Raw genomic sequence first — 15,352 nt, forward strand, 5'->3', positions numbered from 1 at the left:
ATTATTTTTTTTAAGGGGTACATCACAAATTAGTTTTACAAAATATAAATTGTGTCTTGTCCACAACCTGTTTTTTGTTTTTCAGGAGAATAAACTGGCCATCAAAGTGAGGATAAATCAAAAACATTTCTGGAAGACTGCACTCTTTTTATTTCAACATTAATATCTGGCCTAATACTTGTAATATGAAGTCCTGTGTAATATAACTTCTAGTTACACAATCTACTAAAAGCAAACTTAAATGCATTATCCTAACACCACCTGAAAATGACTACACTTCTCATTCAATTTTTAGATCAACCTAAGACCAATGATAAGCAAATATATGCCCCTTATGAGCTATAAAAAGGATTTTTTTTAAATTTTGCAAAATATTGCACGTATCTGGGTACTTCAGCTCAGGAATTTAACAAATTAGAGTGAATACCTCACCCAACCTTCTGGCTTCTTTGCAAAAAGCAAAACAGAATGTTTGGAAAATGTTGCCTTTTACAGTGACTGTAGTAAATTTAAAGGAAACTAGGCATCAAAGCTGTCAAATGGACAGATATGTAAATGCCAAAACTGATGACAATGAAACATACTAATGTCTTGCTGCATTCATCTTGCCTCAAAAAAAGATATAATTGCATACATAATGTTTTCTTCTGTAAGATGTGAAACAAATGCAAGCATATATGAGACAACTTACTTAGCTTAGTGCACAAAATAACTTGAAATTTCTTTAACTTGTGCATCTATTATATTCATGATAACTTTTACTTTTTATTTTCCAAACATGATTTCATTGGCACTGGGAAAAAACCCTGAATAAGTGTTAATAATTACTAAGTGAACACATTTTGTTCAATAAACCATAGTTTTGTTATTTCATCTTTTACAAGCGAGGATTTAGCACTGCTACATACTGCAGCATGCCTGGTCTCTGATCCACTTTTGACACAACTTGGATTACTGACACATTTAGTTGACTTTGGGTTTATCTTAATACTCAGGATAGGAAAACTATACATGTATTTAACCTTTCTGTAAAAAACTTGTGTCACCGAAAAGCCTTTCTTCATCTAAAAAAAAGAAAGACAACTCTTCCCCTCCAACAAGTGTGGAAACTACAGAAACATACATAGATTGCTTAAATTCCTAGCATGCTATTGGTAAAAGGGGGCCCTGAGCTCATTTGCTGTCTCCAAGACTTATTTTACCTCAACTGGTCACTGCCATTATACAGGAATGTATGGGATGGGGGGGATTCTGTCAGGGCACCTGCACTTTTATCAATTAGGCTTTTAATGATGAAAATATTACATCATGCCTGTACACCTATCAATATCATGTTAACAAGAAATCTCTTAATGTTTACAAACCATTATGCAATGAATAAATGAATTACCTAATACTCTACATTTAGACGATTCTGTCTGTCATGATATATAAAAACTGACATGAGAAAAATGTATAAGCTTGCTGTATTTTATGTGGCAATGATAAAGAAATATTTTGATGTAAAATCCAGCTTTACTCTGATCAAATACTCTGACTGCTAATAGTTTTTACAATAAATTTAAGCTGCCATGCCATTTTTGCACTGAAAGATTAAAGGTATACAATCTGTGTTAAAAAATGTCTGGAAGGCAAATTTTCTGTCTCCATATTTTTAAAAAATACCTATCTTTGAAAATTCAGAGCTTGAAGATAAAAAACCCTCCAAATTAAAATACCTGATGTTGATAATTCTTTCTGAAATGTACTGGAAAGCCTGGCAGTGTTAGTGACTAGCCACTCATTTTCAACTAATTTATCATTCTAGAACTAGATTAAATATTGAATCCAAGTGTTTAGAGAAGAAAAAATGCTTCCTTTTCAGGAAAATTTTAATCAAATTGGCTGGTAAACCCCAGATAGAATACCTTTAATCACACTCATACGTGTATTGCATAACCTGAATTAAACACTTCATGACCTTCAATTACAAATCTATCTTTCATTAAATCCTGGCATAGGGAACTGTCCAGCAAACTCTTCCACTTCCTTCTTGAGGCTTTTAATTTTCCCTTGAATGGCATCATCCTCCAGGAGGAATGCCTTGTAGTCCTTCAGAAGACCTGGCAATGGATAAATTAAGACCAAGCTTAATGTCAAAATATTTCTATTTCAAGGTCCAAATAATACTTTTTTAATTTTTCTAGACTGCTATGTCTAACATTCATCTCCATGCCCTAGATTTCAATTAGGATGCAAATTATCTTACAAATAACTTCCTATTATAAATTCCTTTTCTTCAATTTTCTGTGACATTCAATTAGTTGTGGGACCTGGTCAAATACTGAAAAAGGAAGCAACTGAAGCACAGTACCAGCCTTTTTCAGAATTAACCAAGTGAAGACCAATTTAAGAGGGCTTCGGTCCACTGAGAATAAATAATCACTATATACATGCAATATTTAGGCTAACCATTCATTCTTGGGATCTATGGCATTTACATTTTACATGACAAAACAAGTAACAGTTGTCTTACGTGTCTGACTTTGTGCTTCTAATCCAATCTGTGTTGCTCTGTCGATAAAATCCACCACTTGGACAAATTCCTTTTCCTTCATGCCTCTGGAGGTCAAGGCAGGTGCTCCTGTACACATAATAATAATAATAATAATAGTAATAATTTATTCAGCCAAAAAATAAATATATATAATTCTTGTGAGGACTGAAATATAGTTTTTTATAAAATTTTGTTCCAAATTACTTTATTCTCACCTTCAAAACACTTTCCAAAAATTCAACACCTTGGAATCATGAAAGATTTGACAGAAGAAGCAAATTCTAATTCATTGCAGAAAGTCAAATTCTGTGACCCAGTCCTGAGGCACATGTAATATTTTGTGATCTAGTTTTGTGACCTACTAACCCAGTCTTAGGCCACCAGGGGTCATTGCACTCTTATCCCCTGGACAGGTGTTCTTATTGGCTGTAATATTACACAGCTCACACACCCTCTCTATCCTGGCGCCATCTGTCCCCTTGGGTCTCAGGTCCAGCAGACACAGGTGGTTGTCAGTTCCTCCTGGATACAGAACAATATATAGGACATCATTTCAAACACAGAAAGGGGTGATTTCTGATGGGTACTATCTGGTGTTAGCTTTAATTATTGATTAAGTATAACATGTAGTGTAACACACCGGAATCCTAAACTGTACCAAATTGGCACAACGAAACCCTTCAGTATACCAATCTATGTATATCAATCCTAAACTGTACCAATTTCATTGAAATCATTAACTGTACAACAAATCTAATGCATTAAAATCCTTAACTGTAGCAATCTGCATGTAACAAGTTGAAATCCTTAACTATATAAATGCTGGTACATGCATGCCTTTGCATGCATGCCTTTGCATGCATGCACAAACACGTGAAAACTCTCTCTCTCTCTCTCTCTCTCTCTCTCTCTCTCTCTCTCTCTCACACACACACACACACACACCTGACACAATGGAATACCCCCTCTCCAGCAGAGCATGTGACATGGCATTAGCATTCTTCAGCACCTGAAGCTGGTACTCCTTGAACTCAGGGCTCATAGCCTGCAGGAAACAAATACATCAATTAGACATGCTAGTGACAAAATATCTGGCCTGCAAAATTGTAACAAAAGTATTTAACTATGGTTTCTTTAATTTTCATGTTTGACTTGTGAATGCTTCAATAATTAAGACCAACTTTGCAAAAATATTCTGAAGTTTCAAATTCTATTCAATTAATGGGTTGGTGGGTGGGGGGTGGAGGGTTACCTGTAGACTTACCTGTTTCAGAGCCACTGCAATACCCCCTATGTTGTTTTCATGGGGGCCTCCCTGAAGACTGGGAAACACAGCAAAGTTGATCCTGGACTCGTAATCATACATGATCTCCTTTCCAGTCTTTTTGTTCACTTCTTTCACTCCTCTGCGGAAGAACACCATACCTGCCCTTTGGTAAGAAGAAGTAGAGTAAGATGAGAGAGAAATAAAAAATGGGACCTTAAAGTACCTGTTAGTCTATTTTGCTACTCAATAATGTTGCTGTCATATCACACAGCTGCTAAAACAAGAACTTCAAACAAGTAATTCAAAACCATTCACTACCTAAATGATACTGGAAAAACAGTAACTGTAACAATGTTTGAGACACAGTTTGACCCGTTCTGACATATTTCACAAAAATATTATTTCTGATCTCAATATAGGGAAAATTGTAGCCATTAAGCTATATATTTATTTCCACTTTTTAATTTTAATAAAATCAGCATTTTGACCTCAATAAAAACTGTGCAATACTTTGCATTTCTTCTGAAAACCTCATATTCTGTTTTATACCTAGCTGTACTTTATTGTCATACATTCACCCTTCTTCTGTTTTAAATTTTTGCATTATTTCATCTAAATAATCACTAATTCAATTCCCAAACATCCCACCTTGGTCCTCTCAGGGATTTGTGTGTTGTTGTCGTGACAACATCTGCATACTCAAATGGACTGGGAATCACTCCAGCTGCCACCAGCCCTGAGATGTGGGCCATATCAGCCAACAGAATAGCCTTGCTCTCGTCACAGATCTACAAGGAAAAATGTTTCTCTACATAATGAGTGAAAAACAAAACTAGGGATTCATTTAGAATTTTTAACCATCCATTACAACTACGATACACAGTGTAACTTCTTTTCTTTAAGAAAAATACCTCGACTTTTAAAGCAATAATAACTCTTCCTTTGAGATTCAAAATTCCGCAAGAAATACATTGTAAACAACGCCTGAAAATATATTCTGTTGCATTTTCCCACTAAAACGACTGTTATTGTAGTAAAACTAAAATATGTGCTTGTCATTTGGGCTTTCGATGCTTTCTTCGCGGTCGACAAGTGCATCCGTTGCTAATGACGTAATGGTGTCACGCGGATTCTCGCGTTCATTCGAGACCAAAATAACATGGCGGGAAACCCTCAGACGTAAGTTGCGAGTTTTTTACAGTGCGTCGGATAACGAAAAGCCCAGAATTGCACACATTGTAGATATAAATGCATTTTGAGCAAAAAAGACGAATATATCTTATGAATCTTATAATATTGTTATATAGTGTTGTTGTCTGCTTTTCCCGCGGTTTTAAGTAGGTCACTAGAAACTATCACTCGATACGAGAGGGCTCTGTCAGTTAAAATCTCTTAAGAGATTTTAACAAAAAACCGTACGTTTAGGAAAAAAAACCTGGATTAACTTTGAATGCAGGAATGGGGTCGTTGACCATTGGTAAGTACGGGAAAATTGCCGTTTTTTCCAGGAAAATCGTATTTTTGGCCAAAACGAAGAGTTATTATGACTTTAATTTATAACTTTTGAGATATTTCATTCTTTCATGTTAAAACTGAAAATCATTTCTTTCTCTGTTTAGCAAAAAAAAAAGAGTGTGTGAAAATGTTCATTGGACAATGACAGTCTTATACATATGCTCAATTGGGGAAGTGATTTCATGAATGTCATCATCAGAAATCAGTCTGTGAATACTGTACACTTCAGCGAGAACCTACCTCCCTAAACCTCTTGTAGTCCAGGAGTCTGGAATATGCACTGGTGCCAGCAATGATCAGACGTGGACGGAACAGTCTTGCAAGTTCAGCCAACTTGTCGTAGTCTATGTACCCAGTCTCAGGCTATTAAAGATAAATGTACAAAATTACATATACATTAAATAAATAAATAAATAAATAAATAAATAAATAAATAAATAAATAAATAAATATGTGCAAGAAACCTTTAAGAAGATGCATTGTTGTTTTAATTACAACTTAATAAATCTAGAAAAAGAATGAAGCCATATTATATATATAAAATAGCAAAGCCTACCACTTACATTAAGCTTATATCCCAAGGACTCGAAATAAATGGAGGTGGCAGATATTCTCTTCTTGTCTGACATGAAACCATGGGTAAGACTGGTAACAAGATCAGAAAACTTTGATCAGGAAGAAATAAGCATAATATATGCATCATAGTAAAACTATTCAATTGAGTTATCCAAGAGAATCAAAAAGAATCACAGTTATGTAACATACAAACAAAGGCATACTATAATTCAAACAATATCATAAAAATGCAAAACACTGTTTAAAAGATTTGTCAATGTCTCCTGTGTGTACTGTGTGTAGTGAAGGGAAAAAAGCTAACTGTTTCTAAAGGAGACTAAATTTGGAGTAAATAATGTGATCTTGGTTCCTTAACGAAGAGTCGAAAAGTCGTACATTGAAAAACATCAACACTTACTCTCTTTAAAAAGACTTAGTATTTTACTAACTTACTTCAGTTATGTAATATTTTTATTACTGCATTCTTCCTGAAAAACTTAAATATCAGAGATATCACAAGTGAACTCACTGTCCCCCATCAGGCAGATCTAGTCCCATGATCCTGTCGTGTGGCTGCAGCAGACCTGTGTATGTGGCAAAGTTGGCTGGACTGCCGGAATACGGCTGGACATTCACGCCCCACTTCTCTGGGTCCAGACGGAATGCCTCCAATGCTCTATTCTGGCACAGAGTTTCAACCTCATCAATAAACTCATTGCCACCATAGTACCTATAAAATAACAGAAATTGATATTAACTGCAGAATTAAACAATTTCTTGACCCTCTTCCTTTTTTTTTTCTTTTGTTTCTTTTCTATTTTCTTCTGATGCACTTGAAAAAAGTTAAAATCCAAGTCTTCTATGGTCTTCTTTCAAGTATCTAATTTTTCTGTTAGCACTTGAGAGAAGAAAAAAATTGAATAACATCTCTTGAGCTTTTCAAGATCCATGGGTTTCAATACTTGGTATTTTTCCCCATCACTTTATCAATATGTATCAAAATGTATATGTCTACTGTAATCACCTGGCCCCAGGGTATCCCTCAGCATATTTGTTAGTGAGACAAGAACCCAGACATTCCATGACAGCCTTACTGGTGAAGTTCTGGAAATAACAGAAGAAAAATTATCAAATACATTCAATGGTAATCAGGTATGCATGGATTGAGACTAAAAGATTTGAAGACAATATTTTGAGTTTTATTTTTATATGCAAAGAGTGATAATATAAGTACAAGAAAAAAGTAGTAGGCCTTCTTACAAGAAATAAGTTGTTATTAGGAGTTTTAAAGTGAGAACACTTTAAAATAATAGTATTTCCACATGGCACTTGAATGGTGCCCAGTAGAACTCTGATCTTGACCAACCTCTGAGGCAATGAGTTCCAAACCAGTGACTTGTCTGTGCTTTTCCTTCTTAACAATGGCCATCATCTCTGGGTCATCTTGGTCCAGTGTCTCCTGACCTGACAATACATGGGTTATGTTCTAATTTGATCGATTTTTCATATCTTTATATTAATTACAATTACAAAAGTCGAAAATAATATTTCTTTTAAAAAGCAAGGACTTGAATTTTTTTCTTCAAACCAAAATGACATGTTAATCTTGAAAAATGCTTATGCAAATTGAAGATAAAAACAATTCAAACCCTACAAACAGGATTCGCAAAATACATTTTGTCTAAGGTTGGTGAATTTTGACAATGCATGCTGAACTTAATTATGTTCTTATCTTTACCTGTCCATGCCTTTCTGGAGGAGGTCAAGGTCAGTGACCTCTTGAAGGTCACACCCACATTACGCTGGAGAGACTGAAAAAAGTTTGTATTTATGTATATGTGTGCTACTGTAATTAAAATTATTGAAATTAACGCTCTCATTTACCATGACCATATTCTGACCTTCACCTTCACTTAATGTTGACTTATGTTAAGAATTAATATAATAATAATATGCTAGGCTCCAAAATAAGGGATGTGTTACTTACAGATTCAAATGCTCAATTAATACTAACAGCTACGATCATTTTTGTTCTCATTCAGCCAAAATTATTTGTATTAAAGTACATCAAAATACCTTAATTACTCTTATTTATCTAAAAAGCAAATAGAAATAAATCTATAAGTGAAAATCTTGAGAAAACTAAATGCTGTTGTTGTCATCTTGTTCCAAAACCCGTTTTAGCACAGCTCAGTCAGACAGTGATCACAATATATACAGATATATAGAGTCTGTACAGAAAATTGTCCCTCTTGTGATGGAATTTGCAGTATATTCTTCATATATTTCTTTCATTAAAACCAGTGTAAGCCCTTAATTCACCTCTTCAAATAGACATAAATGATTAGGCTTATTACTTGACTAAATAACAGGATTATTTGGTTACTATGGATAACAAACGAATGTAAATAACAGTATCTGCTAATGCAACAGACTGCAAGGGTATAATTGTGCCACAAAGGAACCAATTGATAACATCATCTTACTTGAAAGATGGCCTTGTTTTCTTCAGAATAAATAAAACTTCCTTGTTTGATAGGTCAAAGTTTGTTTTTGTTTTAAGTTTAATTATGCAACGTCTATACACTAAATAGTGATTATTGTTTGTGTCTTAGTGGACAGCTGTTGTACAGAAGTGGATCCTGTACAAAGTACTGTTTTCATCCAGTATCATGGGCACTTGTCACGCAAAACAAAACTTATATAAGTATGTAAATCACAATCTGATGCAAGACTTCTCGGCCTTCTTGCCTGGGCTCTGCGACTCCTGTTTGCATAAAAACACATGAAGCCTATGGTTACTTTAGCAGTTGCAATACAGATGTATCTTTACCAGGCAACATCGTATTCTTGTTCGATCCACTTACAACGTGAAAATGGGTTGCAAAGCCTAAGAATAGTGAACTTACCAACCCAAAAACTTTCCCAGCACGGACTAAGTTCATGTTCGTTTCACCAGCAGATCTTGCCTGCGTGTTGCCAGTAATAGGGTCAGGGTCACTGGGTTAGGGGCCCAGAGATCTTTTGTTTTCGAAGACCCGAAGTTAAAAAGTCTCGTATTATCTCATATATTCTCGTATAATCATCAAATGTGAAATTGCCAGGATTTTTTTCTCGTAAGACACATTTCTCAGCCCTGAAAACAGATAAATATCAGAAAGCTGCAAAAACCTTAACAAAAGATGAAGTGGTTCACGGGTGGAATTCCAGAGGCCATCCTAAAAGCCAAAACCAGCCTCTCGGTATTCATTGTATACGTATCAGGTAAGTCGAGTTTCGCATTTTGATAAATGCTAATTAATTGTTAACTCAGCTAAAAACAAGGAAGGTAGAAGGGATTTCCGCCGTTTTTTACAGTCCCATTGACTTTATACATTGCATGCAGTTATAACCCCAAAGACTTTTTACGTCTTTGGTGGCAACAAAGCTTGCTTCTGTAAGTTTTGCCCATTTGATTGGATTACATGTTACACACTGTTAGAAGATAATCATAGGCTTTATCTTCGTGGTAGGTTATGATGAAGTCTCTAAGAAAATGGATGAAACGTGGGAGGATAGTGCAGTCAGCAGGGAGTGTGAGGAGGGTCATTGTGTTGGAATAAAACTCCAAGCTAACAGGTACAAGAGGTCACTAATTATGTCCAAGGAAGGGAAAGGAAGTAAATTCTAATTATCAACAAGTAAAAGTGATACTAGAAATGAAATTTGTAAGGTCCTGTTTCTGTATGGAAAATCATGTTCATTTTGTACATTTTGCCATGATGATGATAAAGAAATTAGTCTCTGTATGAGAGATGTTTTTTTACCAGTGCATGATTTTTTAAAGCAGATACGAATGAAACAAAAATCTGACTGAGAATGAGGGGTTGCCTCTTGAGAATACAAAAAGGCATGCCTTTGCAATTATTTTGTATATTTTGTTGTTTCATAATATCAAAATGCATTAATTTACTTATTTCCTTTCCAGTGAAGAGTGCCAGCAGTTTTCCCAGCTTTGTATCCTTTTCCTTACCCAGGATTTTTCTTTTGACAAAGATAGCTTCCTTACTTCATTTTTAAGCCAGAGTGAGAAATGATTTTATTGTGTCAGATAACAATATTCAGGAAAAAAATACACTGGCAAAATTGATACTCTTTCTATATAAAATTATTTTCTAATCTGATTCACATGTTTGATATACAGTGTTGCAATTTTAGTTACTTCACACATTGTATACTAACTGTCAGAAATATCATCTTTAGTGAATTCTTTAACCGACACAAAGACCCAGTGGTATGCATTCCATCTGCTTTCTTCATTGGCAACAATGGTGTACCCATTGAGATCACTGGGGGTCACATAGAACCAGCACAATTTGCAGCAAAGATAAAAAATGTTGTACAGGTGTGTATTTCTTTTGTAATTTTATATTACTTATTGCAGAAGGAAAAACTATTCAAAAACATTTGAGTTTCTCTTTCTGAATATTATATTGAGATATCCAGTTGCAATAAAGTGAATATGGTTCTGTTTACTGGCAAGGTTAAATGGAGTGTCCTGTATTACATCATCTTTTGGTCCAAAGGCATAAGTGACCAGTGTCTTACAGAATTTCTCATGATGAGAATGAATTGTTGGCTTCATTTTAACATTGCCTAGTGAAAGAATTACTGGTACTTAACATTAACATTCTTCACATTAATAGGATGTAGACAGAAAAAAATTATATATATATTAGAATGCTTTATATGAATTTTAAAGGATTGTTTCGAGTGTTAAAATGCATCCTATCTGTTAACTTAGATGCACCAGTTACTCCACCCACAGCAACAACAACAACAACAACAACAGCAGCAGCTTTCTCAACCCTCCACAGAAACAGCAGCAACAGTAACAGCAGCAACAGTAACAGCAGTAGCAGGGGCCTCAGCACAAGTACTGTATAGTTTTTGTTGTCGTTTATTTTCATTACTTGTCACTTATTGCTATTTATTTATTGAATGAGAGATGTCATTATTCTGATTCCCAGATTTGAAAAAAAAAATTATTGCAAACAAGTATAATTTTTGTCTTAGTGTAGTAGTGGAATTGACTTAAACAATGAAGTTGCAAATGAACTGTCACTTTTTACTATAGAAAAAACTTATGTTTAGATCAACACTACTCAGAACTTCGGGATTAGAAAGAAAGTTGAAAAAAATCAGGTGTATTAAGAGTTATACGCCAATATAATCTCATTGCAACCACATTACTTTACAGTGCATTGCACTGCATTAAATTAATTTATGGACCATGTAATCCTCTCTGATGTATCAGGTCCCAGCCAGCAGTGAAGACAAACAACTTGAGGAGGACTCCAGCCCAGTTCAGAGGCCTGGAGAATCAGCTTCAGATTTAGAAGCTAGAGTAGAAAGGTAAATCAAATTCTGTTTAAGATCTAAATTTTGGGAAAAAGCTACTGTAACCTGCCGTAGCCTTTGTGCATATGAAGCCAGTTGAACGTGACACTTCCTCAGAAGAATGTGAAGGTTGTTTAGTGACCTCTAATTTAATTTAATGATGCCCAGCACTTAAATTTGATGTATGTCATTGTATAAAAGCTTTGCTGGTAATAAGGTTTAGCAATAATTGACAAGGAGTCTTGGTAAAACAATCATGATCATTGTAGTACGTGCTTGTTTGATATCATGGTGCAAAGGTATGGTTTGAAATAAATCTGGACAACAAAATTTAGAAAGGGCTAGCAAAATCTGGTGCATGATGAAGTTTAAAGCAGATACTTATTGTTTTTCTCTTAGATATGTCATGGCTCTTTATTTCAGTCATTTGAATTATTATAATTGTTTACTTCCAGAGCCAAGCAACTCATAGAAATGAACAGGATAAAGAAAGCCAAACAAAAGGAGGAGGTAGACAATTAAAATAATTAAATAAAATTAGAAAATATCCAAATGGATTAGGACATTATTGCACCGAGCAGGTGTAGATAAATCGTAATTAATGGTTGGGGGGGGGCATAGACAAGTAATAATTGTAGTGTCTGATGCTATTTTCCACATCTAAACTTGAAAAATGTACAGGTAAAGATGGTTTTTGTTTTGCAGGAAGAGAAGAGGAAGGAAGTGGAGAGGAGGAATCTGGGTCGTGACATGGCAAGGTTCCGTGAAATGAAAGCTGAAGCAGAAGCCAAGGAGTTACGTGATCAGATGAAGAAAGACAAAGAAGAAGAGAAGCTGGCAAGAAAAAGGGTGAAAGAGCAGATAGAAAAGGACAGGTATGGATAACTGGAAACAAGCAAGTATCCAGCACTACAAGTCTTGCTTAGGTTATACAGAAAAGAAAGTATGGTGAGAGAGTGAGAGTATCCATCAATGGTAGATAAGATTCTATGGTGTGGAAAGATTCTGCCCCATCAAGAGATATGAAATTCGTTAAAATACATGTTTTCATAATTCCAGATTAGAAAGAAAAGCCAGGTACGAAAAGGAAAAGCAGGAAAAAGAGAAGGCTAAGAATGAGGCCAGAGAAGCGAAGGAGGAAGAACAGAGGAGGTCGCTCGAGGCGGCAGAAGCAGTCAAAAGGTTTGTACCTCACGGTCTACTCTGTACAGCTGTCTTGTGACCAAAAACAGTTTGATTAGCCTTCTAAGGCATTTACAACATGTAGATCTGTAATATGCTATTAAATGTATCATCAGAACCATTTGTCTCCAAAATTACTTTTAATTAATTTACTGTTCAGCATTTTGAATCTAACATTTTATTTTGGAAGCTGAACAGATCCTTTAATTCTCATCTCATTTTCTGAATTTGTCTCCTTGTTTGTTCTAGAGAAACAGCTCGTATCCAGTTCAGGTTACCAGACGGGTCTGCGCTGACGGAGCAGTTCCCCTCCCACCAGCCTTTACAAGCAGCCAAGGATTTTGTGTGTCAGGTAAACTTATCTACCAGTGACAAAATTGCTTCATTAAATTATGTATGGGCAGTTTTGATTTTTCTTTTTGTATAATGCTTAATTCTCAGTCCTTGATAAGCAGTTTATTAGTTGTTTATTAAATGGAGGAACTGTAATTTGAGGTTTTTTAACATGTTAAGCATTATTTATTTATTTATTATTTATTTATTCCAGGATTGCATAGTAGATATACTTGATATTCTTGTTCAATTTTAGACCCAGTGTTGTATACACAAAAAATCAAAATGTTTCAGTCGCTGACATCAAGTGTCTTCCTCTTTGTTTTGCAGAAGCTGGGCAGTTCCTTTGGTCCATTCCAACTCCAAATGACCTACCCTCACAGGACGTTTGTGGACAGTGACATGCAGACATCTTTTCTAGACCTACAGCTTGCCCCCTCTGCTGTTATCTTGGTGAAACCTGTGAGTAGCTGAGGTTGTGGTAAATGATATGTAAACTGTGACATTGTTTGTGCCCAAATTATGGTTTCTGTTTGCTAAATATGAAACTAATACCTTCATCATAAACTCTTTTACTCCAACTTAACATTCAATTGTGGTATGGATACCAAAAATGCTAAAAGCACATTTTTTACTGTATTACTTGTGATATAATTTATGTACACTGAAAGTTTTCATTATATCTTAGCTTTTGTCACTATAATATATTGTAATGCACTGTTAGGTCATTGCCATGCACTACAACTCGTAAAGATTAGATCATCATAATATAAGCACATTTTTCTTTCAGGGCAAGGCTTCATCCTCAGTGAAGCCCAGTGGTGGGGACTCTGGCTTGATAGCTCTGATACTGGCACCTTTCTTATGGCTGTGGGGTATTTTATGCTCCATGCTGTTTGGGTCACCCAGTCAGCCCAAGGGGGCATACAACTCTCCCCAGGAGGCGCAGTCTCCACGGCAACAACAGTCCACACAACAGACAGATCCAAGTCCGTCGACTTCATCGTCAACACGATTAAACAGACCAAAAACGTATGTTATGATGTAGTGTAGTTGTTCTAAAAAAAGTGTCGTGTTAAATAAGTGTAGCAAATAGTTCATTGACAAATGAAATGTTCATTTTGCAAAAATGTAATTCTTATAGTTTACGTAAAGAAAAAATATTTATGTTACATGGTTATTAGTATTGTTATTATTATTTTAACAAGTTACGAGTTATGGTGTGATTTTTTTTCTATTTGAGCTGTATAAACTCTAATGAAATCATATTTTACATAGAAGGGTAAATTTGAATCAAAATGTCGATGTCTCTAAAATCAATTTTTTTCAATTTTACATAGTTTTAGCTGCATTATGATACGCTGAGAGAGGAGAGTTTTTAATTGAAAGCTTTTAGATTTTGGTGTTAAGTACAAAAATTACAGCCCAAAATGCAGCACTGTTAACTTGAATGATTCTGAAACATTCTAGTATATGTCATCTTGTTTCATATTTTAGGGCTTACAAACGGAGGACCCCAATAAGCACTACAGAGGGGAACGTGCATAAATTTAACAACCCAGGGGACGAAGATGACGACACAGCTACATGGAACGGGAACTCAACACAACAGATGTGAATAAGACTGAAATAAGCTAGAAATCACGGCCAATCCCCTTTTCAATCTAGAGTCTGACTACAAAGCCACAATGAGCCTCTCACGGTGGTAACATGTACCGAGTAGTATTCAAGACTGTTACACGTATAAACCATAGGATCTGACCCATGAACGTGATTTTTTCCTCATGAGGGGTGACAGATTTTAGCTTCAATATAATAATATACAATATATCTGTAATCAGGAACAGAGTAACTCCTTACCAAAGAAGGCATTTATGGGGCATTTTAGAGAGGAGGCCAGAGATAAAAGAGTTTGTGTATGACCTAAATTTCAAAAATTCCAGAAACACAACGTTGAACATGACATCAATGTGCTGATTTCACCTACAACATTTCATGAAAGTGAACCATTGCATTCAGAGAAAATGGGTCGGTAAATAATGATTTGAAAAAAAATAATGATGCTGTCATGAGAAAAAAGTGGCAATAATAGCACAACCTATCAGGATTTTTGTTTTGCTCTCCAGTTGACTGGCCCTCTTGGGAGTTCAATATTTATAATCATTTTGGACTGGTTTTCACTTTGTGGTTTTATGGTGACCTCTTTTTATTATGACTGTTGACTGCAGACACTTGGCTGCATAACTGCATGCTTTTGAGCAATTTCATTCAATGAATAGAAAAAAAAAACGATCATGTTGCAGCTCAAAATATTGATATGACCAAGTGGTGGTGGCTGATATTTTGATACTTGCAGAAGAAAAAAAATAAAACTTACCAAAAATGCTTTTCAATCACTTTTTAATCCATTTAATCTTTACAGAAAAATGCGATGATAAACTTAATTTAACGCATCAACGCTGGCAAACATACGGACACCAGTCAGCAAAAATCATTGAAACAGTAGTTACAACCAAGGCAGCAAAGCTGTCAAATTGACAGGCAAACAAGTTGTCAAAACTTTGAGAAATTGTGATTTTGAAAAG

General features: G+C 35.2%; 2 protein-coding genes across 3 annotated transcripts; one reads left to right on the top strand and one right to left on the bottom strand.

The window, feature by feature from the left end:
- Positions 1 to 126: 126 nt before the first annotated feature.
- Positions 127 to 8,930, bottom strand: LOC106155097 (serine hydroxymethyltransferase, mitochondrial). 2 transcript variants are annotated; one of them, XM_013529757.3, is made up of 13 exons: positions 8,783 to 8,930; positions 7,612 to 7,684; positions 7,240 to 7,337; positions 6,898 to 6,977; positions 6,403 to 6,603; positions 5,882 to 5,963; positions 5,559 to 5,681; positions 4,452 to 4,591; positions 3,801 to 3,966; positions 3,482 to 3,581; positions 2,903 to 3,058; positions 2,516 to 2,623; positions 127 to 2,102 (listed from the first exon to the last, which is right to left on the bottom strand). In XM_013529757.3, the coding sequence occupies exons 1-13, from the start codon at positions 8,816 to 8,818 to the stop codon at positions 1,975 to 1,977; spliced, it is 1,491 nt and encodes a 496-aa protein (XP_013385211.2). In that variant the 5' UTR covers positions 8,819 to 8,930; the 3' UTR covers positions 127 to 1,974. The 2 variants fall into 2 exon arrangements, with proteins under 2 accessions (XP_013385211.2, XP_086874041.1); XM_087017915.1 differs by having other exon boundaries at positions 8,787 to 8,883.
- LOC106155096 (UBX domain-containing protein 4) lies at positions 8,925 to 15,160 on the top strand. Its single transcript, XM_013529756.2, has 13 exons — positions 8,925 to 9,137; positions 9,386 to 9,491; positions 9,841 to 9,869; positions 10,139 to 10,257; positions 10,657 to 10,788; positions 11,170 to 11,267; positions 11,708 to 11,762; positions 11,958 to 12,127; positions 12,312 to 12,434; positions 12,684 to 12,786; positions 13,098 to 13,229; positions 13,558 to 13,799; positions 14,265 to 15,160. Exons 1-13 carry the CDS (start codon positions 9,056 to 9,058, stop codon positions 14,383 to 14,385), a joined length of 1,512 nt encoding a protein of 503 aa, XP_013385210.2. The 5' UTR covers positions 8,925 to 9,055; the 3' UTR covers positions 14,386 to 15,160.
- Positions 15,161 to 15,352: the final 192 nt, after the last annotated feature.

This window comes from Lingula anatina, chromosome 7 (assembly GCF_051362555.1).
Source record: "Lingula anatina isolate TDL-2025a chromosome 7, LinAna3.0, whole genome shotgun sequence".
NCBI lineage: Eukaryota > Metazoa > Brachiopoda > Lingulata > Lingulida > Lingulidae > Lingula > Lingula anatina.

What these genes read in the sequence shown, in the direction of transcription:
- LOC106155096 (XM_013529756.2), top strand. Translation starts at nt 9,056, where the DNA reads ATGAAGTGGTTCACGGGTGGAATTCCAGAGGCCATCCTAAAAGCCAAA. An exon ending in CCAAGGATTTTGTGTGTCAG is followed by an intron (nt 12,787 to 13,097) that starts GTAAACTTATCT and finishes TTTGTTTTGCAG; the next exon opens with AAGCTGGGCAGTTCCTTTGG. An exon ending in CGATTAAACAGACCAAAAAC is followed by an intron (nt 13,800 to 14,264) that starts GTATGTTATGAT and finishes TTCATATTTTAG; the next exon opens with GGCTTACAAACGGAGGACCC.
- LOC106155097 (XM_013529757.3), bottom strand. Translation starts at nt 8,818, where the DNA reads ATGAACTTAGTCCGTGCTGGGAAAGTTTTTGGGTTG. An exon ending in GATCTGCCTGATGGGGGACA is followed by an intron (nt 5,964 to 6,402) that starts GTGAGTTCACTT and finishes TCTTGTTACCAG; the next exon opens with TCTTACCCATGGTTTCATGT. An exon ending in GGGGTATTCCATTGTGTCAG is followed by an intron (nt 3,059 to 3,481) that starts GTGTGTGTGTGT and finishes TTCTGTATCCAG; the next exon opens with GAGGAACTGACAACCACCTG.